This window comes from Medicago truncatula, mitochondrion, assembly GCF_003473485.1.
Source record: "Medicago truncatula mitochondrion, complete genome".
In the NCBI taxonomy this organism is placed as follows: domain Eukaryota; kingdom Viridiplantae; phylum Streptophyta; class Magnoliopsida; order Fabales; family Fabaceae; genus Medicago; species Medicago truncatula.
This window is the reverse complement of record NC_029641.1, coordinates 148,491-172,500: the sequence shown is the minus strand read 5'-3', so window position 1 is coordinate 172,500 and position 24,010 is coordinate 148,491. Positions and strand designations below refer to the sequence as shown.

Genomic DNA, 24,010 nt, shown 5'->3' with positions numbered 1-24,010 from the left:
AAATAAGCCCTTGGCATAGAAGCTGTGAAAGAATAGGCTGCTGGAGGAAGAACCGCCCAAAAGCGGGAGAGAAGCGGAACGGGCAAGTCAGCCAGAGCAACTTTTAGGGAAGCCAGCTCCTCATCTGACTTTGTTTGAAGGTCGGTGTCGAGGAATGGCATGGTCTCCGGGAGAAAGAAAGCCAAAGGAGCGAAAAGCACACCATCCTAGGTAAGCAGCATCTTTGAAGCGGCATCTCACTCAATATACGCAATTCTCTGATCTGTCTTTTCCGGCCGATTCCGTGCCACTCTACTTTGGACCCTCTTGCAGGAGCTCGGACTGAGTCTAGTTTAGGTCCATCCGAGGGTTTGCCTTTTCCTTCTGCACTTCTTCACTTTTCTGCTTTTTGGATGGGTGCTCCCCCCCGAGTGAAGGCATAAGCCGTAGCCGTAGACAGTCACTAGCACTAGTTTGATCGCTATGCCATTCTCGGCAACGATGTGGTGATAGCTGATCGACGAGTTGCTTCGGTCTACCTTGTTGAATCATCTACATTGATTGAGGACTCGATGTCAGAATGCATTCTTCGATACCCTTTTGTAGAAGTTTTCATCTAGTTCCTGTAGCTAGTCGTAGATGCATATTATAGCTGCTATCGGATCAGAGGTTCGGGGGATTTTGAACTATATTATTTCTAAATATAATTAAATAATATTCCTGTTGGATCTCTTGCTTTCAAGTTCTCTTAGTTTCTATGTAACTCAATCAGGACGTAGATGTAGATACGGATAGGGGTAAACCGGGTAACCAATCCCGGTGGCTGGATGACTCCTTCACCCTTAGATCGCAAGACTAAGGCCAACGAGGCGGAACCTCGGTGGCGTGATAGGCTGGTTCTCACCAGGGTCAGGTCAGTCCTATCACAAAATTTGAGTTTCTAACCTCACTCTGCTTGGTAAGGCAGAGCCCTATGTTAGTCAAATAGGCACCCCCCGGTTTCTTAGTGAAACTCATCAAGGTGAGGTGGGCTAGCTTATAGCTATTCTATCACTCAGGGATCCAGAATGGAGCAACTGGGGGTGACGCGGAAGCCACCCGGGTGGGGTAAGATATGATATCAAGCGGCCTCATGCAGGTAACCAAACCAGCGTAGGAAGCTTATCTATTTAGATAATAGGCTTCCATCTGGAAAACTTTTTTTATAGGATATCTATAGTTAGACTCATCCAATGGTGGAAGATCTTCGGCTACTAAAGTCAATGTGTAATAAGTTTATTTTAGTAGTCACTGATGGTCTAACCTAACCAAGGAGCTCTGTATCGGAGCATACCTCTTTGCCAAGCAGGTAGTTTGAATCGCCGGTCAGGCGCGGCGCTCTGTTTACTGCTTTATATCTGAAGCAGTGCGCAGTAACACTTCAACAGGCGTACGGTGGGATTACCTCGTATGATATTCATACTAAACTATCTGTACACGTATCACTCACTAGATCAGGTTACCTTAGGATCATACCATCCTTTCATAGACAACAAATCTATATATAAAAGGGATGAGAAAGCTGATATGCTAGTTAAACTCTACTTATCGTTCTTTAGTTTATCTAGAGCGATTAAGTTAGCAAAACGGATTTCTCCGTCTTTGTTTGCTAGCATAACTGATCCTATGTCTGACGTTCACAAATTTTCAGAAGTCAGAGATTGGGGTTAATACGTAAACTAGCCAATCGGTACCTATATCAAGCCCTCTCACGCCCCCTTTACCAGGGAATCTCGTGGGAACCGACTTGGAAGGCTCTGCCAACGGATCGTAAGCGACCTGGTCAGTCTCGCCGTGAAAGAGGCATATTTGCCAATTTTACATCACAGTGACTCTGGTTCGCTATGCTCCGTTTATCGATGTCTGTTAACCCTGCATTAGCATTAGGAATGACGCAGAAGCTTACATCGAAAGGATCAGCAGCCTTTTTTATGGTCATCCATTACCACCTCGTGATGAATGGAATGATTGGCTATCCAATATATCAGCCAATAGTTCTGTTACAATTCCATAAAGTATTCTGATGGAGTTTGACAGTACTGGTGACTTATTTTGCTATCCTGGCGGGTTCTCGCATTCAGTTGAGTCTGGTGCGGGCAAGAGGAGGGTGTTTGCCATAGGAAACTATGTCAATCAGAGGCTTCTCCGACCTCTCCAGCCCCGAAATGAGGCTATTTTCCTTCTCTACGACCACAGACTGAAGTTAGAAGATCCACCGGAGATAGTCCTTTCTTTGACCTACCTTGACTTTAGTGGGTCTACGAATCCGCGGAGGGACAAGTCTGCTAGTGACCAAGCATCGAGTCAAGATAGGAGCAACCCCCCATTCAAACCAACCTATAAAACAAGTTTTCACTAGGTTTTATCTGGAAGGCGGGAAGAGCTCTATTGGAGCAGGCGGGAAGCCCTACAGTAATGGGATCCGTTACTTGACTTGTGAAGCCCTGTGCTCGAAGCAAAATAAGATTACTTGCACAAAGAAAGTGACCAAAGATATATTAAAAACTAAGAAAGAAACCAAAAACGTTGCAGGAGTTCCTGGAAGTCAGTCAACTCTTGCCGATAGTCGGGCAATCAATCCATCCTTCGTCTCGGGCACAAAATAGGAACTCTTGTACTGGAAAAGAGAAGGACGCAATGCCTTTCTTTTACTTACCCTTTTTCTTCTCTTATGTATGATATTTATAGTGACCCAGTAATGCCCCATCAAAGAGCCTATTCGTCGTAAGCCCTTTTCACCCTCACAGCTGATTCGACGGGATGCAGATTCTCGAACAAGAACACATGTAGCTCCTTCTCAAAGACCGGATTCTCAAGCAGGGGTTTTGAAGCTTCTTCTATCATTCTCGGTATCAACAAATTACCTCCTCGTATTACATATTAGAAAAAAAGGTAACCAGATCTCCTCACTGGAGTTCTTTGCATTGGGCTCGCTCGGTTCGTCTGTTCATTGTAGGAAAGCGGCAGGAACCTCTTTTTCTTTTTGAGGTCAGCCCGCTTTCTTTCTCTGATCCCCAATATGAGTGAGACCAAGATGGCTGACTGGAGTGCCACAAATCAGCTGGTCATGTCATGGCTTCTAAATGCTATTTTTCCTAAAATTTCTACCAGTCTTATTTATATTTAAGACATCGGCTAAACAGGTATGGTCTAGAGGAGCTAGAATCCTTAAAGGCTATTCCTGACCGATTCCCTTTCGTCTCTGCTAAGATGGACGAGAAGAAGGATAATAATTGGTTTACCCGGTTGGACTATTCCGGAATCTTCTTCTTCGAATTAGCCTCAAAGGCAAGGTCTTCTGAGCTCGTCTATTGTGTTTTTTACATGGATAAGCCTCTTCTCTTATGGGCTGGCCGTCCTTCTGTTTCGATGAATGGATTGACCATGAGCTTACAGTGCCTTGTAGAAAGCATAGCCTCATTGTTCACTCACCGAAGATTATTCTCTTCACATAGATCTCGGGATACGAGACCTTCCTTCAACTACGAACTAAGCAGCCTTGAAAGTTGAAAGAAAGGAGTAGTGAAATGAAAGAAGAAGGGAATTCCTTATTGGATAGTCCCATCCCAATCCAATACGAAAACGAGTAATGAGCCCCTTTATGTTGTGGGCAGCAGAGATTAGATTCTTATTCTTCTCTTTGCTTTGGTACCAGCCTTGATATCTCAATCTTGCAAGGCACGACAGGCATCGGAACGAACTCCGCGGAGAGCCACTCTTTGGTCCAATAAAGAGACAGATCAGCATCCATAGAATCTATCTAGAAAGAGGCAGTCTGCCGCATCAAGAAGAAGCACATCTTTTTTTCGAGAATCTATCCCCTTTCTTACCGGAAGTTACATTTAAGAATATATCCATTAAAGGAAGATTGGACAATGGGGATCTTTACCTAAAGGTGCGGAGCGAAGTCTGCATTTCTTGCTAGTTCTTCTCCCAGTCTCGGACTCAGCCTTTTAGCCGATTCGCACCTTTACTCTCTGTCTCAATCGAGCCGGTCAGATCAATAGAGAAGTCAGGCACTCGATAGACTTAAAGGAAGGTTCCGCCCGTAAATTTCTTGATCAATGTTACCGGGAAGCAGCAACAGAGACAGATTGAGTGCTAAAGCTTCTGTCCCGTAACGGTTGATCCGTCGGATTTTCGCCTTCAATGACCTATTGTAGTGTAGGAGGTGGCCTTCCCAAGGCCAGAGGACTGGTGACTACCATAACGGTTTTTATTTTAAAGCAACACAGGTTACCGCGCGAGGTCGTGGTAGAAAGAATCTTGGCCGTGGTCGTAGTTCATTGGTGATTGTCAACGAGGGGAGTGGAAGTTTTTCAGGTAAGCCATACTTCCAAGGTGAGCCGTAAGGCGAACTATTAGAGTGGGTAAGCGCCTCTACTTTTCTTATAGTGGGTAGAGGGTTTCTGAGCTAACTGGCCATGTTGGTACCACCACAATTGTAGTAATTATTTCATTGATTGATCGACCAGTGGGATATTCTCTTACGTACAGAATTAACGGGCTTAACGAAGCTCTTCGATGCGCTTCGCGTCTCTGTTTGTTCGTCCCAGTCTCTGTTCGGGTCTCTCCTTCAGCATGGCTCTCTCTTAGAGCCTTGTACCTTTATTTATATTTTTTTAGGATGGGTGTAGCTTTCTTTCATGTAGGAATTTCTCCCGCTGTAATGTAATATATAGGAGTTCTCCCGGCTTTATTTATGATAGTTGTGTTCTTTCTATTCCTTCCAGCCGAGGGAGAAGAAGGGTAAAAGAATGAAAGGTAAGCATGTCGTGTCGACGCACGCGAAAGGCTATCAATGTACAAGTCCACTTCGATAGCCAAGCAATGAGGGAGTCTGAAGAGACTTCCAGTTCGCTGGACTTAGTTTTAGATACTCCAAGCCTCGTTATGTTAATTCTTTTCTGTAACGGATTTCGATATTTAATGTACAGGTCGGTTGGGAACCTAATAAGACAAGCCAAGCGCTTAGCTTAGTTCGGCCGTTTACAAATTATAATACCGAAACTGAGAATTCCAGATGCCCTAAGACAGATGCCACTAAACAAGTAAAGGACAACAGACAGTATTCGTGGATCGGGAAGACCAACTCTCATTCAAGGAAGCGGACCGTTGACGACAGCAGGCCGGGAAGGAATAGAAAGCGGGGATAAGGTCTCAGTGTAGTCGATGTCCTCTTTCAGAGTGAACCCCTTGGCGACAAGCCTGGCCTTCTATCTCTCAATCTTGCCTTTTGATTCCCTATTGGTCTTATCAATTTACACCCTACGGGCTTTAGGCTTGGCTAATTTTCTTTCTCTGGGTTTCAGAGTGAGTGGGTTAAGGAGCCTTTTTCCGCCTTTCGTCTTTCCAGTCAAGCAGTGGTTCCCCTCTCATGAATCTACTCGACCATTCCGGAATGAGTGAGCTTTTGTATCCGTATTGAAGAATCCGGTTATCGACTCGGCAGCTATTGAATCTAAGCCAATTGAATCAGCAACCGCTGGTACAGTAAGCGGTGTTCAAATAGCGGATCTTCTCCGCTGCTAGCTCTTCTTCTTACTAGGTTATGCTTCCTCATAGTTCTCTTTAACATGATTCTCTCATACGCACTCCTATTAAATTAAAGGAGTTAGGAAGCGATCTGAGTAGTTCTGGTAGCGCCCTGGTAGCCAATGAGCGCTTGTCTGGTATCGAATGAGCTCAAGTAGTTGAGTAGCTAAAGGCGTTGCCTTAAAAGTGAGGAAAGAATGTCCTATCTTCGGGTAGCTTCCTACAGACTTCTTCCCTTATTTATGGAAGTGTGAAATAAGAACAGAGGGTATTGACTTATTAGCAGCTCAAGCTCCATTTCAAAGGTGAGGAGTTAACCTTCTTTCTGGCTGATTCAATATCACCGGAGTCTGCTCAGGGTTCCAAACCAGCAGCGAAGTATCTTTTCTACGATACACTGGAATCGGGTCGCGGGAAGAAAGCCTACCGACGGGTATGAAATACAGGGATTCGGCATTCAAGAACTCCCTCCCAGCCATCCTATCTTGTGTAAAAAGAGCTTTCAGGCCAGTACTCTTTCTCTCCTGGAAGCGAAGGCAGGAGCAAAGCCTATTGATTCACCTGTTTGCTAACCTACTAGTCGGCTACCCGCACTCTGTAACCAGAATAGGGCTCTGGAGTTCATACCACCCGGCGGTTCATCATAAGTCTGGAAGGCGGCGCCTAAACTAGTCGGACTTGCTTGAATCGATACGCTTACCGCTGTCTATTCAATTGATTTTGTTGCCCCCCGGCCCAGGCATTGTCTTAGCTCTTCACCCAACACATATGATAGATACGGATGGGGGGACGTATGCCCTACTAGATGATGCCTTTACTTTCACTTTATAAGGTACCTTCGAGACCTGAAATTACTGCCTGCCCTACGAGAATGATTTACCTTTCTTTCCTAACAGAATTACTCCCTCCTACTCCTACCTTGCTTAACAAAGGCTTTCTCATGCTTTGAATGCCGGCCGGGTCCACGGCCGTCTAAATCGACAGAGACCTGTACCTCATTCTCAGCACCCCTTACAGTCTCGGGCTATTTCGCCCTTAGCTCGGCGTTCATCTTTCCGGTCTAGCTCAACGATGAGCTCTTTAGATGTTCAGTCTGTTCGGACGGATATGACGTTGCATGTCATCATCATGGGAACCTCATCATCGCAGGTATCCTCGGGTCCCGACAGATATCCGTCTGCAGGCTTAGAGCTTTGCCACCAATGAATTCATTATCATACTATAATTATAATAGCTTAATTGGTTTTGCTTTGGACTCTGCTCTCACTAACGTCGTAGAAAGCCATTCTTAAAGCGACCAAGCAATCTGTTTCAATGTACTCTATCCGTACCCCGATACCTATTGAGGAGCAAATCCCTGCACTCTCGTAGTAAATTATCCTTTCCTCCTCTTCCTGCTGAACCAATGAGCTCCAATCGGGCGCCTTTACTTTCTCTAAATATAACGACCATCTCACCGGAAAGTAACTCGCTACCTTAACTAAAGGCATGCCTTTACTCCAACAGCAGGACTCTTGCTTTCTAAAGACTTGAGCAGAGATCTTATAGTTGAAGAAAAGACCACCAGTAGTTTGCCACATTTGCTGATGAAAGAACAGCAAGAACGGGTTTTTGAAAGACAAATGCAAAATGCAAAGAAAGCAGAAGATGCGGCTTAGCCAGCTTGCTCTAGTCCCGTACGATAAGGATGAGAAAAGGCCCACTACGAGAGGAGAGAGTGATTCAGCTGCTAACAAGCGCAGGTTTTTCATGAAATGAATGGTTATTCGGGAAACGTCTGTTGATGAGGAGGTGTTACATAGTATCAAAAAGGAAACCAGGGCTCCGTTCGAAGAGACGAAGTTTGGTCCTTCTCCCTCACATGCTCCTTCCCATGAGCAACTCGGTTGGCTTCGTGAACGAGAACGCTGATCACCCTCACGCGGGAAGATGAACATTTAAAGGGCTGAAAGGGTAGCGACGGGATGTAGATCTTGATTTTGGAGGTAGCGTACTGTAGTTATAATGCCTTCGACACGGTTGAGGCTTCTACTTTTCTTCGGTCCCATCCCAGCCCAACAATCAAGCCAAGCGTAACGACCGCAGAAGGTACGGCCGAAGAATTCATCTCCAAGTCAACAGCATGTCGGGCAGGTCAAAGGTGATCCTAAAATCCGGGGAGAATCGATAGGAACCTAAGCGAGGCCGAAAAATTGATATTACGCAATCCTTACTGTCCATCTTTATCCACCAACCCCCGGCCCCCCAATAGAATAGAGGATATTTAATGCCTCGTGAAAGTCATTACTGGCAAAGCCATACTCCGTAATATCAGAAAAAATCTCATATAACGTAGATCCGCCGGATCCCCAATGAATGACCTGCTCGACTATTTTTGAATATGTCCTGTTTTCCGACAGGGAAAATTATGTGTTACCATAAGTTTTTTAACACTTTCGGTGACAGCATTCAAAAGTGTATCAAAAGCGTTTTGCTCCAGGGGATCGTAGTTCAAATTCGTATGGGGAGCGGGGGAGGGTTAGATTAGAGGGAGGGGGACTGCGAACGCCCGTCCCATGAAGCGCCAGGGAACCGTGCATTCCTCCCGGGCTGGGCTAAGGGACTGCAATCAGCCGCTTCCCCTGTAGTCGTCAGCTCGTTCTTGACAGATCCGATCGGGTGTTCATAATCTGGAGTAAAAGGATTCGAACCTTTGCATGCCGGTACCAAAAACCGATGCCTTACCACTTGGCTATACTCCATACGGCTTTTGGACGGTAGAACGAACGGGGAGAGGGGGAAGGGAGAAGCAGGGCTCGAAGAACGAGCCGTGCAAGAACGCGGGGATATAGCAAGTAAGCAGCAAGTTATCCCTTCACGGACCGACTACAACAAGCTCGCGACTCTAATAGAAACAGACGGTAAGCTCTCTGCTCTATTTGCTTGCAAAGCGTTTACCTATCTTGGCGAACGCTTCTGTAACCTTAGACTCGTTACGCTTAACGCCCACTTACTTAAAGACTCGTTGGCTCCGCGTCCACCGAAAGTCGGGAACCTTCGTCAGCATTTGGTACTCTCTCGATAGCTTCAATAGTTCACTGAAAGCCTTTGGTGTAATGAACCGCAAGCCCTTCAGAAAGAAAGACATAATCAAAAGGCTTGGTTGCGGGAACCGACGGTAACGAAGGTTACCGGGCCGATGCGGCCGGTTACCGGGAACCGCAAGGTTGCAAGGTTCCCGGGAAACGACCTTCCCTTTGTTTGTAAAGTAGGCCTTTTGATAACTAATTAGAGTTGACATGAAATGGATCACGGAAGAAGACGTATCTGATGAATGAATGATTCAATCCCCTCTCACCCACACGGGTTCTTCTATGGAAGGGGTTCCCCTTATTCTATGTGAGGTGGGGCGTACGTAAGAGCGGAACCTAGATAGAACGCGGAGCGCCGGCCGCCGATACAGTGACCATGCTTACCAGCTCTGACCATTGCCGCCTATAGATATAGATGGAAGGTAGCTTGCTTCTCTTCTCCTAGGCGGCTCCCTGCACATGTTATTCGCGAAGAAAAGGCAGCGAGCGGTTCTTCGCTTAGTAGAGCTACCGGCCGCCGGTTACTTTCTGAGGGGCTCCGCTGGAGAAAAAGAAGGTCCCCCTTACTCTTCTCTCTTAAAGCTTTACTTTATAAAGCTCGGCGAGAAAGGGTTGGTTAAGAACTATTGACTGTAAACCATAGCAGTTACAGTCACTCAATTGAAATGTTTGCCTTTGGAATGAAGATGGATGAGCAGAGGTTTGAAGACGCTCGACCCGCAACCCCCTATCAGAGAAAGCCTTGGAGGTTCGCGCATCCTCTTGGAGAGGAAAGCCTGGAACTGATGAAATTCGGGGGAAACATGGAATCGGTCACTATACTGGGGGGGGCGAGACATGACCGCGACTTAAGATTCAAGTACCGTTGAAAAGACTAAAGGAACGGGGGGAATTACTACCTGTAATAAAGCACAGGCTAATACGAGCCGACCAGAAGATTACCAGATCCTGGACACAATCTTCCTAGAGATGGAGAGCCCCTTGCCCCGCCTTTTCTAGCCTCTCCATCTTGCTTACCTAGCTCTTGTCTTAGTTACTCTTCTTCTTTTCTAGTCTAGGTTTTTTTCTTAGTGTTAAAACAGTAGATTTTTCATTTGCCAATGAATTGGCCCCGATTCGATCAATAATGGGATTCTTGGCTAGAAGAAAGGTTCTGTGACATGGACGCCCAACAAAACTCGGTCGGTCGGTTGGCCTACCTAACAGATGATAAGATTCTCGATCGATTTGATCGAATTTTGAAAGGTCTTTCTCATTATTCAGAACTGTGGAGCTTTCGATCAAGACGTTCTCGCCTCCCCCGTTTGGGCTCTCGCTCGAATCGGAACCTTTATGCGTTGGTAGGCTTTCGACTCAATCGAATAGCCGGGCGCCAATAAAAGAAAAAGTTTTCGCACGGGCTCATCATCTGATGCAGAACTTATTTCATAACCACCATCCATCACCAATCACATTCCACATCCCACTTCAAACTTATCGATTCCTCGGGTAGCCTCCTCTAGAAAGGCATTCCAGCTTCAGAGGCAGGTGAGCCGGGTCAGGAAGGACTTTGACTGCTGGGATGGGGTCGGATCCTACTCGAAGCACTCCACCACGAATAAGAATCTTCGGGTTGGATAGGCAGTAGAGATAGGAACTCCTATCTGTAGGGCGGCTTTCAAGACAGAGATGCACTACTCCATCTGGCTTGAAGACCTCGTGGGGAAAGATAAGAATCCCTTTTTTAAAGGTAAGGACTGAAGGGAATAAAAAATAAATAGAAAAAATCCCTTACCGGCCGACGGGACTCTACGTCTGGGTCTTATTCAATCTTAAACTCGGATTAGGAAGAGTGCCCTTGAACTACAGATCAATCATAATATAATAATAAAAAAAAAAGAAATGTCCCTCCTGACTTTAGCAAGTCAGTGATAAAAACCTGACTCTAACAAGTAAGCAAGTAAACTACCTTTAGGCGATAAAAATAAAAAAAGGCAAGGGGGAGATAGGGAAGAGGAGATTAAGGATAGTCACTCCGCTCCATAGATAGTGAACACAGATTCTTGTTTCATTTTCCATTCCTTTCGGGTCGAAAACGCGGGCAGCTGGTGGGGCTGTGCCCATTCTTTCTCCCTCTTCTTCCGCTTGACAACCGGAATAAGGAACCTTAGAATTAACCCTACCTGTCGATGAAAAAATAGGATTTGAGAGGAGTGAAGCTGCTTGACCGAATAGGGCAAGGAGTGAGAGCTAGCGGATCAGAAAGATTTTTATGGAATGTCCTACTCCTGCCCGAGCTTTCCGATCAACCAATCCCCTCTTATTTGAGTTTAGGGACATCTCTTTGTTAGGTAGGGCCAGGGATCACTAATTAGTCGAATGAGCCCATCCCTCTGGCCTATCATTTATTGGTCGATCCGGCTGGCGGCTCCTGCATCTCCATGGGGCCCCTACAAGTTGCTAGGAGTCCCTCTAGTCGAATCAATAATCAATATAAGTTGACTGACCTGGCTCTTCAATCGACGATCTACTGTTCCCTCTTAGTTGCAGATGCCCATGCTTTGATTCGAAAGCCCTAGCCAGTGATGAATCCCCAGTAAGATCGGAGTCTTTCATTCCTCCTCCCTTCAGTCCAGTTTTAACCCGTCCCAGCAACGAAGACCTTCCTACTTACTGCAAGGTGAGGCTCTGCCCTTCCCCTAGAATCCACTCCGGGTCGGAGGAGCTGCTAGTCCAACTTCTTGAGCAGCCGAGATATTGAACAACGAACGAGCAAGCTACCTTGCCTCACCCTGAGATGAGAGGGAAGGTCGATTTGACTCGAATCCCGGACCTGATCTTTAATCCTACACCGGTTAATGATGCGATGGGATAAGTTTTTTTCATCAATGCTGGCCCAGTCGAGGCTCGTCCATGCCCAATCCCAATGGACAAACCTCTGATCGCTCTATAATCCACCCGTCTTCCCCAGTCCCTGAAAGCCCTCCTATCCTTGGCCTAGCCCTCTTTATCAACTCGAGTCTGAAGTTCAGCGGCTTTCATCATTGACGAAGACCTGCGCTAATAAGACAAAGAAGTGGGGAGTCTATGCCTTTTCATAAAACTAAAAGCTTTCAGTCCTTGAATGAATCAGTAACAACGAATTCGTGGAATGAGGGATCAAGAAACGGATAGGGAGGGGAATGGCCTTTCCATTATTGGTGGACCTTCCCTTGAATTGAACCGGTCACGGAGCTCTCCATTGAGTTGTTTAGGTTCTGGAATTCCATCTCTAGTTGGGGGTTTCAGTTCGAAGGTTATCAAATGTGGTGCGGGTTCATCTCTCTCGACCAGTTCAGGTTCAAGGGAAGGGTGATCGAGGGGACCCAGACTTTAGATCTCTTTCTTCTCTATTCTATGGCGGGAGGTTTCTTTCGTATCAAGAGTGTGTTGGGGAGGCCAGGGAAAGACGGATTGGATCGAGAGGCGATGCCTACTCTACTCGTTACCACTAAACGACGAAGCCAAGAGCGGAAGGAGGGACTTGAACCCTCAACCTCAGCCTTGGCAAGGCTATGCTCTACCATTAAGCTATTTCCGCCAGCTACGGTAGTGGCGAAGCACTACTGAGCAATTAACGTACCACTTGATACGGACGACTTCTGTTTTTCCGCCGGACCACACTCTTAACCTCCGATCGAGATACGAGCACGAGTAGGTAGGCGGCTAGGGGGGGAGGGGCGGCTGCCTTTTCAATCAATCTCCGGCCGCTCAGTGCCGCTATTGGTGCGAGTTGTAAGGAAGGAGTCTTGGTCTCGAGTCGAGCTGGGGCGTCATTTCATTCTCGTAACGGGAGTGAGTGCACCGCAAGATCAGACAAGTGACTCCCTCGCAGAGGTGGCATCTGTCTTTTAAGTTCAGTCATTTCCTAAGACGGCTCCTCTTATTATACGATAATCCAAGCAGATCCGGGAGCTGAAACATGAGTGTTTGTCTATTTTTCAACTTCAACAGGAATGCATCAACAAAACAGCCCTTCCATATAGATCGTCGTGGCATGAACTTTGTCAAAAAAATGAATTTATAGCTAACTCCTCTTCCTATTGATCTTGATTAGTTCCAGCTTGTTGAGAGTTCTCTTTTATTTCTAGACCGGACCCTTAGACCGTCTCCTGAAAGACCTGCTTATCCCGCATGTGCTTTCGGAGCCCCCACTCATTCAATCACTTGCTTGTGATTGCTTGCAGCCATTCCCCGAAAAAGGGAGAGACGAGGGAATCGTCCGCTCCCGTTCATGTGACGAATCGAACATCGTTAGGTCCCGAATTCTGCGAACCACCGGACCTAGACCAAGATCTCCATTACGTCGTACGATATATCGAAGCGAAGAAATTTCAGTTGTAAGTCATCCATTCTGCTCCTATCTAAAGTGATGCTAGGCTGCTTCACGCAGGTGCGCTTCGCTCGGCCACATGATGAACATGTTTTAAGCTAACTGCATGTCGAGCGCTTAAGCGGAGCTTGTGGTCACTCGTTCCTCGCTTGTTCCAATCCTAGTAAAGAGCTTCAGATCCGATTCTACACTACATACGATATTCCATTCCGGCCCTCACTAGCTCTTCGCTTGGTTGTACAAAGAGCATGCCCGAGGGGGCTACTACGCTCACCGCGCACTTGCATCACCACCTGAGCTTCGCTACCGCTTCGCCCAGCTCCTACGCCTACCACGAATCTTGAATCATCACGTGGCTGCTAAAGCAAGCTAAGCTTCACACGGCCCTGAGGAAGCCAAAAGACCCTCTCACGGCCGAAGGCTCCGCAACACGTTGGAGAACTTTTAGATCCCGCCCTAAAACGCCCATTTTACTAGAGTTCCGAAGTGATCCTCATTCTCACCGCAGCCTTCTTACTTAAGCCGAAAGAAAGCCGGGCAAGAATCGGGTAGTACGAAGGGGAAGCAGAATCGTATCTGGCAGTGGTTCTTCGGATCGATCACAGATTCTCGGCCCCGTCGTTTGGCTTCCACTCCAGTTGACCTCTCTTTTTCTCCCCCCCCCTTAAACAACCGGGTGGAGGACTCATGTAAACTTTTTCCTGTAGGTCCCCGTTCAGGAAGGCATTTTTAACATATAATTGGAACAGAGGCCAATCTCGATTCGCAGCAATAGAGAGCAGGAGACGAACAGACTTCATCTTGGCTACCGGGGCAAAGGCTTCCTCGTAATCTATCCCATATGTTTGAGTAAAGCCTTGACTAGCCTGACCTTTTCCTCCTTTCTCCCACAAAGCTTCCCTTCACAACCAGTCCCATATCAAATTAGTAGAATTCGAGATGGGGAGAGTATAAATGATACAAATGCGCATTTCCTCTCAGAATCGAGAGGTATCAGATCGAAGTAACATAAGTAATGTTTTATAAAAAAACTTATTTCCGGGAGAACAAAGTGGATTTATGAGCAAATTCTGGCATGAGAGGACCAATGAGACAGAACACTGTTGGATGCATTCCTTCGCTAGCAGGGCTTTGTTGGCCGCTGGATGGTTCGGGAGCGGAACTTCCCTCACGATCTGAGGAGAGGGTTAGGTACTGTTTCCAATTTCCCTCGTTGGTACATTACAGGTTCCACCCTCACTCTCTCCCTTACGCTGTGCTCTACCTCTCGGGCTAGTTTCAAGTTCGATCATAGACGCAAGCAATCTAGTATAGCAAGCCTGCCTTTCAAAACAAAAGGCTACTCCTTTCTTTCTTTGCAACTGGAATAGAGGGACTGCTACTTCCGAATCCGGGAAGTCCTTCTCGAAAGAGTCATATAAGGCTTTTCGACTTCAACTTGCCTTTAAGCCGGCCAGTCTGCTTCTTCGAGTGAGGACTTGCTCGGCCCAGCTCGGTTCTCTCACTACCTGAAATCCTTATCTTATATAATATGGATCCGGGCATTTCCCTTAAGATCCAGCGCCTGCAGAAGTAAAGTGATAGGAGAAGCTGCTGGTGGGAAATCTCTATTCATCACACCCCTCTCACCCGAGCCTCCTGGAAAGACCCTTGGTCTCCAATCTGCAGATGAGTGTCTTCCCTCTTATCCCCTCCCCTTGGGTTCCATTTCAAGAGCTTGCCTTAGTATGAATCCCATCTACGGCTGAGTCAATAGCACCCTCCAACTTTAGTGATTCAATTGCAAACAGAAAGACAACTGCAGTTGCTGGACTAGCACTTCAATTAGCTGTGACAGTATCCGTTGGTGCGAGTGAGCGTTCCCGCTGCATCGAGAATGGTAAAGTCTTCAATTAACCGGTGCGGTGTAAGCCTATCCACTCTTACTGTGAGGGTTTCCGGTGTGCTAGAATCAGCAGCTATAGAATCTGCCTTACCTTCTTGACTGGTGTTACCGGTATGGGAGTACGAGTAGTTGGTGGTGAAGGCAATGATAATTGTCGTGGGGGCTATTACTTGACTTCATGTCTACCCGGTCCCAGTTCTTTTTGGTGAATGCGTAGACGCAGTTGGTGAAATAGAAGCTCTTTAAATAGCCTTTGGCTTACGTAAGATCTATCTCTTCTCTAACAGCTATTCTTTGAAAGAGCTTTCGCACTTCAAATCAGATAGCGAAAGTAAAAGCTAGTTCCTCTTCCAATATACTACCGCTACCTTAATCCTATCAAATATTTATATTTATCCTTTGAATTACTCATATATATCCTATGTATTAATTTCATTTCGCACCGGAAACTATTCTAGGAGAAGTTCGAATCCGTTCCGTTCGGATATTGATCGGTCTTGGTTTGACATGGTTTACGCGTTACTGGTTCCCGGAAGAGTTAATATCTCCATTAGCTAAACCCTTTCTTACCCTGTCTTTTGACTCGTATTTTGTTTGTACACAATCAACGGAGGCCTCCCCGACATATGTTGCAACGTCTTCAATAGCATGTTCTTACTTCGTCTTTCCCTTAATAAGTCATCAAATTTGGTGCTTTTTGATCCCCAGTTGCTATGGGGAACAAAGGAGGAAATACAATCGATTCCTCTATTTAAGTGGTTCTCGCTTCTCCTTGTTCCTGTTCCTAACTCTTCCCCGGGTAGTTCCCAATGTTTGGTACTTTCTATACTTCGTGGGTGCAACATCAACAAATTCGCTCATGATCAAGTTACAACCTAAGATCTATGACCATATTATGCTAACTGTTCGTATTTCGTTCATTCCATCGGTATGCTCTCAGGTACCTGTAATTGTGATCTGTTTGCCAGAACCAAGGGGTCTTTCTGTGGAAACCTTCACGAACAATCGTCGTTTTTTGATGGTTTTTCCGCTTCTCACCGCTGCTCTTTCCACACCTCCGGATATCTGGTGCCAAATCGTCGCCCGTTTCCTTATTTCTTCGATAATTGAGTTGACTATCTTTGTGGCATCGATTGTACAAGTTCGCGAAGAGGCTGGACGAGTGGAATGAGGGAAAGCGGCTCGATTGACAAAAAAGAGAGTAGCCCCCTATAACCTGGCAAAGTCACTATAAAAGAATTCCCGAGTAATTCTCAACCAACATATGCGATTCATTCCCGTCTTATAAAACAAATAAGACTTATAAATCAAGCAGTTAGGAAGTCCTAGACTTTAAGCCAGGCTGCTTAATTATTCTATTGAGTTGCCTACCCTCAGGTCATTCGCTGCCTTAAGCCCTACAGTTTCTTCGCTAGCCGTTGTTGGGACTTAGTTAAGAGTTAGCCTAGAAAGAAAGGCTTTGAAAGCAAGTCAAGCATTCCAATCCCAGCGGATTAATCAATAGCAGTAGAGTCGTAAACAAGAACAGCAGAGGCTGAACAAGTCACTTCCTTAGAGCGTGAACAAAACAATAAGTTAGGTCGTTTGATTATCAAATTCCTACTGTTTTTTTAGGAGATTTATTGAACAAGCCTTATAAATATAAATAAAGGCGAAGAAGAATCATCGAACTAATGGACTTACCGCTCGCTCCCAGCCAAAAAGCAGTTAGCCTTCTTTTCCAAGGAATTTAAATGTGGATGACTGGACATCAGCAATAACAGGAGCCGAGCTTTCACAAAAACATACGAACCTACCATCTCATTTAAGGGGTACTAAAATCAACGTGTCAATCATCCCTACCCCGGATCTTTGGACTTAATGTCATATTTTTTTCTGGGCCCGGGTGAAATATATGTCTTCAGCCGTATTTAAGTTATTGTTGCTGCTTGGGCACTTGGTTGAACCGGTACCTCAACAGCACTTGTCTTTGCCTCTCTCTGAGCAAGGTATGTAGGGTGCTCTATACCTTATTTATTTTATGCTTCTCTCTAGACTTGCTTCCTCCCTGGATAATTAAGTCCTTAAGTAAGGAAGTAAATAGTCGTCCCGGTAGTGGGAAAAGTCCGATTGCCTAGTAGCCCCAGTACTATAGGGAAGGCCTATTCTTCGTATAGGCAAAGCCTCACTATCTTATCTCTGAAACCCTGAGATTCCATTTTAAATTTTATAAGCATGTGATTCGCATCTTGGTCTTCCAGCCCCGATGAAAGCCCCCTGATTAGATAGGGGGGCAAAAGCACGACAAGCCTACCCATCATCAAAGCAAGCCCAAGTCTATGCAAGAAGGCCAAGGTCCTGTCCTCCGGATCTATCCAAATTCAAAGAGTTGGGCTACATAAAAGATCCTATTCTGAAATGGATATAGGCTTAACTAAAGCCCAATGCCAAGCAACGCCCTAGACTACAAATGAAGAAATAGGGTTCCACTAAGCCCTTAACCCGACACAAGATGCTTGCTTTTTTGCTTTTTTTTTTCAGAAAAGCTCCTTGACCAAGGGCCCACTTAAACTGAAGGAGCTCGCAGAATACTTCAGGGCTGGGGTGAAGAGCCAGCACCTGTCAGGAACTGTATAAAAAAGGACCGAGAACTACATAAGGTCTGAGACTGACTTCCTTGAAAAGAGGGGGACAAGTTATGTAGGCTGTGGCCGTTCCAGAAATGTAGCGGTAGCTCGACCAAAGCCGGTCAATAAGACAGATCCGGATCCTAGTGCTTTCGAGATCTTTATCTGGCATTCTCACTCTAACAATTAACGATCATAATCCTTTTATTTTATCAGGGTGCTCTTCACATTCATTCATCAGCCTGCTTCAAAATCCCTTTGCGTGCACCTTTCTACTAGTCTCACTTGAAATGAAGTTCTTCCCATTCCCCTTGGGGTAAATTCCTTGGAAAAGACGCTTGAGCAGCCAGCCTTCTTGCCCAGGTCTTGGGCTAGGCTAGGAGATCGGAAGCCTCAATTCAAGTCGGGCAGCAGCTTTTCTACACTCAAAGGGAACCCGGCATCCCATTAACTGAGACTTCCTATGCATAGCTTTAGCCTTTCGTCATACCCAAAGGCTACTTAGTGCCTCCACCAACTGGGAAGCAAGAGTATGAGTCAAAAAGCCCAATACACCTCATATAGAATCTAAGTCTTTAATAGGGCTACAAGGGAGAGTGTGGTCAAAGGGCTGTGGGCGATCTTGGCCTTCGTCGGGAACAGATTGTGCCCATGATTGGGAAAGCTGCTGAGTTCGCTGGATCAAAAAATGACATTAGAAAAGTAAAAAGTCTCATGAGTCGCTGCGGGCTTATTACGAATTCCATTGTTAACACGAATCGGCCATTGTCTTTTCGGGTTCCCCCACCTAGGTGGGAAATTACTTACTTAGACTATAGCGACCCTAATAAGACATACCCACTTATCCTTAAACGAAAAAAAAAGAGGAGCACACCAACTCTATGAAGAATTCCTGGCCTTGTTACAACAATACGCTTAAAATACCCGATTAATGCGGGCAAATACTAAACCAAACGAGCTCTTTGCGCCCTACGATTGCAACTGTTATGCTTGTTGGGTGGTCCTACTCTTTCTTTGAGGAGTATGGGTCGATTTCGCTTGTTTCAAAGTGCACTGACTAGACAAACTAAACGGCACTAAAGCTTTAACCTACCTCATCCACCGCCCTGACGAAATTAAGTAATTCCAGATCAAGTTCGGATCCGTGGAACTACCAAGGAAGAATTGGGCTTTACTGCGCCAATAGCCATCCTCCACTAGATACATCATTCAGAAATCGGGCAGTAGATCGGTGCGCGCAAACACATCTTCTCGGACAGAGGGACCTGAAAGACTTCTACAGGCTTTCTTTTGCCCTTCTTTACCGCTTGGAACTAGATGTAATCGAACTTAAACTTTATGATATGAAGGCAACCCAAAGAATAGACAGGTAGGACCCTATTCGCGCGCCTATGGACCAATGTAACCCAACCAGTAACTAGTGCCCCCAATGGACCTCTCCTATGTAACTCCAACTGAAAAGGGAGACAGAATATAAATAAAATATTATGGGCTTGATTGATCATACTTGATGACTGATTGATGGATACCTTTGTTATATAGTTCCGATGAACCCCACGGATGTCGTCTATAGGGGCTACCTGAAGCTATTCTCCGATCGGTACCTATACCCACTATTCATGAACATAGTCGATGTTAAGGTTACTATAGATGGAAATGCTTCCACCTCAGCCCTTCTTCCCTGAAGGAAGAATAATAACCTTCCCCGAAAGCCTAAAAACTAGAGTTCAAGGGGGCTCAGTAAACCCTATTTGCTATTGTTTTAAAAGGCCTGAAGGATATATAAAAAGGGAATTAAATTCTTTCGGAAACGAAGGTGAAAGCATGAAAGCGTCAGGAGAAAGATAGATAACCTGACTTACGAACCAAAGCCTTCCGCACCTTGAGAACGTCAGGCTTGTGAACCAGAGATAGAACTTGGCTTTGCTTCCAGAACTGCGCTTCTAGCTTTGAAAGAGAAACGAATTTCCACTTTGATTCCAGCCCTGGTACGAAGTCCTTCCTCCTGTTCGACGATTCACTCTTCCAGGCCTTGCTTGCCTCGTGCGAGAAAAGAGGGAAAGTGCTAACATGCTAACACCGGTAATGGGTGTTGCCGCATCTGAGACCGGAAAAGCTGCTATTTGTCCAATTCTGCCTTCTCTCTTTCCTGTATACTTCTAGTACTATTGATCATGTCCGCTCTCTTCCTTTGATCTCTTTTCTATGCTAGGATACCATCTATATTATGTATTAAATTTATAGTTAGAGGAAAAGATAACTCCTAAATGCAGCCGGGATCTTATATACGATACCACCACACCAATGATAGAAGGAGCAGATACGAGTACTCAAGCAGCTAAAGCAGTGTGGTTCCTCAAGTTTTGATAGTTGTTGTCCGAGCTCTTGTCCTTCCTCTGTGATTCAAGACAAAGAGTATAGGCTAGAGTGGCTTTCCCGAGTTAAAAAGGTATAGTGGAATCTTCGAACGAACACTTCGAATCTGTATGCTCGTGCTTTCCGGGAAGGCTGGTCCGGTTAGTCCTTCTCCAATTAGCATCTCGCCTGATCGTCTGCTGAGTGAATAGCAGCAAGTGCTAGTTCAAGTCAGTAATCATTTGATTCGCGGGATCTGTACTGTGACGAGTAAGAAAATAAGGTTGAAGTACTACGGATATCAGAGCTTTAGTTTAAGTGATTCAAATCAGTGAACTGTACTCGTCCAAGCCAGCGGGTAAGGTTCACCAGACCGGGCAGGGCAGGTGAACGACCAAGGAAAGTAGAGGAAAAGGATAGGCGAGTCAAGGCGTTTGTGTTAAAACTCTAGCTGTATCAAATAGAGATGGGGAAGGAAAGCGACTCTTTTATTTTTAACCAGGAACATAAACGGCATTCGTCAGACTTGAGCAGTAGGTTTCGCCTCGGTCAGCTGTCTTGATGAAGATTGCTTTCAGCCAAAGATAATTAATTGACTTCGGGCTCGCACCCTATGTGCTCGATCCGATCAACGAAAAAAAATACTGAAATTACATAGATAACGATAAGAATCGCAGTGCGCTCTAATCTTGACTGTTTCCATTTTCGATTGAGAAAGCGGCAGGCCAAAAGAGCTCTACAGTAGTGCCTCCTTGCTTGGTCTCAAAAATTTGGCTTTTACACGGGAACGAAGACTTTCTAGAACAAATATTAAACCTTCACTCTTTGCCAAGATAGTACGAATTAAGTTCTTAGTGCTACCTAGCCCCGTCTAGATGGAGAATCTCATATATGATATAAGCTGTCGCTTCGCTCGAGTGACTACGTACCTGCCCCTTCGACATAGATGATTGGACTGTCTTTCTTTGGCCTAGAAGAATGGCACTTGACTTGCCTTTTCTTGGTCGGTTCGAATCCGGCCCATTCCTAGGTACGCACGTAACAGACGTTCGTATGAACCTGGATTTTTAGTTTGATCAATAGAACTGGGATTCCGGGGAACGGCAACATCGGCTGCAGTAGGTGGTGACAACGACTCCTTAAAGGCGGCGTTTGGCATCAACAACAAAAGCTGCGTTCGGCAGAGACAAAGGAAGCGACTTGGACATCGCTTGCTTTCCTCTTGTGCCTTTCCTTTGGGTTGGCACCTTCCTTTGAGCGATTGGACCGGCTCCTTGTTTTCGAAGTCCTCTTTGCTTTCCCCGATTGGAAGAACTCTTCTTTTCTCATCCCATGCGGAGGATGAAGACTTCGATGTAAAATCCACCTTTCCAACGAGACAACTCTCCACCGCTAGTGAATAAGTTTCTCGATCGTCAGGTCAGGCTGAGCTGTAGCACTGATCGTTGAGTGATCACATAGCTGACGTCAACAGATCTTTTCCTTTTGTTTGGGAACCCTCTTTCGACTCCCCTAAAACGGTTTTGTTTCTACGACTACTTTCCTTACTGAACTGCTCACTGGAACTACTTGACCTTCACTTACCAAAGCGGGACAACGAAGCAGGAGTTTCAAACTAAGTTCAAAGGTTGGATTGCCTTCTCCTCGGTACTCTCTCTTTAGTAAGGAGGGATCTTCCAACTCGGCAATTCCCCGAGTCATTGGATGGAAAAGAATAGTTCCTTCTGTCTTTCCCTTTAAGCAACGACTAAGCCTGTTAAAAGCCTTTATTAAGCTTGCGGACTTCTTTCCTCACGAACCGACTTCCCGGAACGTCGAACTGATTCCAATCCTGTCCGCTGGGGCTAAGGTTGTCCAAGCAAGCAATTGGGCTTTCCCCCTTTCCCGCCTATCCCTCCCGCAAGAGAGGACTCGTTCTGGCTTTACTTTAAAGAGCCTCTTTTTTAGCAGTCTCGCCCATAAGATAAGATTGACCATCTCTTCTTCCAAGCTTCTTTCTGCTTCTTCTCGGCGTAACGAAAGAACTAGATGAGGAGAGGCCTCCGGTTTCAAATCTCTACCCTACGCCTTACGAGGGCGCCCTAGCCAGATTAACTCCCAAGGGTCAATCAAGCCTTTGAAACTAGTTCAAATAGTCGTCACAGTCTTCGTTCGTTCCTGCTTTCAACGAGACTTTCTTAGCTGCATCAGCTTGTAAAACTCTCTCTCCTTCACCAGGAAAGGGAGAGCGGACAAAGTACCAGACGATTTGGGTTGGGTAAGAAGAGCGTACGATAAGAGTAAGCAGACGATGTCGATAGAAGACGATTCGTGGGATCTTCCTCAAAGTCAAAGAAAGATAAAAATGAGCTAAAGAAGGTATGCCCAGCCCATGAAATTAGATGTCGAATGAGTACGATTTCGAGCATAAAGAGAGAATAAAAAGGAACTGCAAGAATCTAGGTTTAGCAAGATAGCTGCCAGAAAGACTGAGCTTAGGTGCATAGCGCTTAAATAAGTGGTTGAAGAGTCGCTTTCCATCCCGACAATGACTACTGACTTTCCATTTTTGGGATTTCACTTAAAAGACTGGAGCAATGAGAGCAAAGGCAAGGAATTGATGCGCCAATAATCGAAGAATGGGGCGAGGCAAATTTCCAGACAATGGCAAGTGCTTGAGAAGGAGCTGTGAAAGAAGGGGCTGCTAGAGAATAGGGAGCTCTTGAAGAAGAAGGGATTGCGGGGTGAACGGCATTCTGTTGTACTACTAACACTAGCTGTACTAGAGTAGTTTAGTAGCGCCTTTTGAATCAAATAGGCGAGCCCTTTCCGAATCCGAAAGGCGAACAGCCCGCTTTGCAAGCAAATAGATAGCCCCCGCCCGTTTGAGTCGTTGCGAGCCGGAAAGCGTACCGGCAGTTTGAGTCACGAAAGGGCCGCTTGCTTAATCTTAATTTTATTATTATTATATATATACAAACAAAGAAAAAAATAATTTTTTTATCCAATTGTTCATTCCTGGGAAGAGGAAGAAGCAGATAGAGCAAAGGCCTCCTCTTTCCGTCCACTCTTCCCGAAGTGAGCGAATTGCATGTAGAGATCCGTAGGGGCTTATAGTTTAATTGGTTGAAACGTACCGCTCATAACGGTAATATTGTAGGTTCGAGCCCTACTAAGCCTAGCACCCCCTTCTCTTCACCCGATACAAGAAGGCAGTCGAAGTCCCCTCCACTCTTCATTTTATGGGAAGACATCGCGTTCCTAGTCGATTTCCCTCATGGCACTGCCCCCTTAATGCTACGAAGTGAAGCAGGCATAGAGACCAACCATAGGGTATCTATCCTGTGATCCAACCCCGGCTCGGTATCGGTAGTCTCAGTCTTTCCCTGCCCGCCCTGGTATGAGTTTAGAGTCTAAGAGGGAGTCTTATTCTACTCTAGGCTCACTCCACCCCCTGTGTTGTCTTATTTCAGGAGGGACTAGATTTTTAAGAAATCCCTGACTCTGTCTTTGGGCTAAAGCCTATAGTTCTCTCCTCACTAACGGAAGTCTCTTAGTAAGTAGCATCAGCTCTTCCGGGGGGAAAGCCTAAGTAAGGAGTATTCGCGGGCTATCCACAAGCATTAGTTCTCCCCCTGACCTGCCTCCCAACCTCAAGATCATCAGCGGACGACGCCTTCTTCCGAAAGTCCTCCCTCTTTGCTTTGCCCCAGCGAAAGAGACTGAAAAAGATCCGTATCCGATTCCTCGGGTCTTGCTGCGTCAGCTACCGTAGATAGGAGGCTTTAGCCTATAAAGAAAGCAGCTTAGTAGTAGGAAGGAAGCAAAGAAAAGTATGCCCTACATGTCAACAGGGTGGAAGTTCAAAGCATCGAAGATGAGTACATGGAAGCACCAATGAAGAAAGTCCAGAGTGCAGATATAACCTTATCGACAGAAGACATCTTGCTGGACAGGAAGAAGCATACATAAGCGGCCCCTTTATCTCACCGGTGACATCGGCGAAAGAAAGAAGGCTACCGCGGGACCCTGGGGCCTCCATCAACGTGATGCCACTGCGGGCCCTAGCCGATCTAGGAATTCCTTCCTACGAGCCGGCTAAGTCAGACCAAGGTGACTATTCCGGGGTACAATGCCGACTCGCAAAGAGCCATCGGCAAGATTCGTCTCTTGTGTGTGCGGATCTGAAGACTGAGGTCACTTCTTACGT

The 24,010-nt window shown here is 45.9% G+C and overlaps 1 protein-coding gene and 4 non-coding genes across 5 annotated transcripts; 3 read left to right on the top strand and 2 right to left on the bottom strand.

Moving 5' to 3' along the window:
* Nucleotides 1-8,222: 8,222 nt before the first annotated feature.
* On the bottom strand, nt 8,223-8,294 carry trnQ-TTG. Its single transcript has one exon. It is a non-coding gene; the product is annotated as a tRNA-Gln (tRNA).
* Nucleotides 8,295-12,112: 3,818 nt separating this feature from the next.
* trnG-GCC lies at nt 12,113-12,184 on the bottom strand. The gene has a single exon. It is a non-coding gene; the product is annotated as a tRNA-Gly (tRNA).
* A 3,124-nt stretch (nt 12,185-15,308) lies between these two features.
* On the top strand, nt 15,309-16,031 carry mttB (transport membrane protein). Its single transcript is given in 1 exon segment — nt 15,309-16,031. A coding segment is annotated over 1 exon segment (723 nt).
* A 6,876-nt stretch (nt 16,032-22,907) lies between these two features.
* On the top strand, nt 22,908-22,981 carry trnM-CAT. Its single transcript has one exon. It is a non-coding gene; the product is annotated as a tRNA-Met (tRNA).
* trnI-CAT lies at nt 22,908-22,989 on the top strand. The gene has a single exon. It is a non-coding gene; the product is annotated as a tRNA-Ile (tRNA).
* Nucleotides 22,990-24,010: the final 1,021 nt, after the last annotated feature.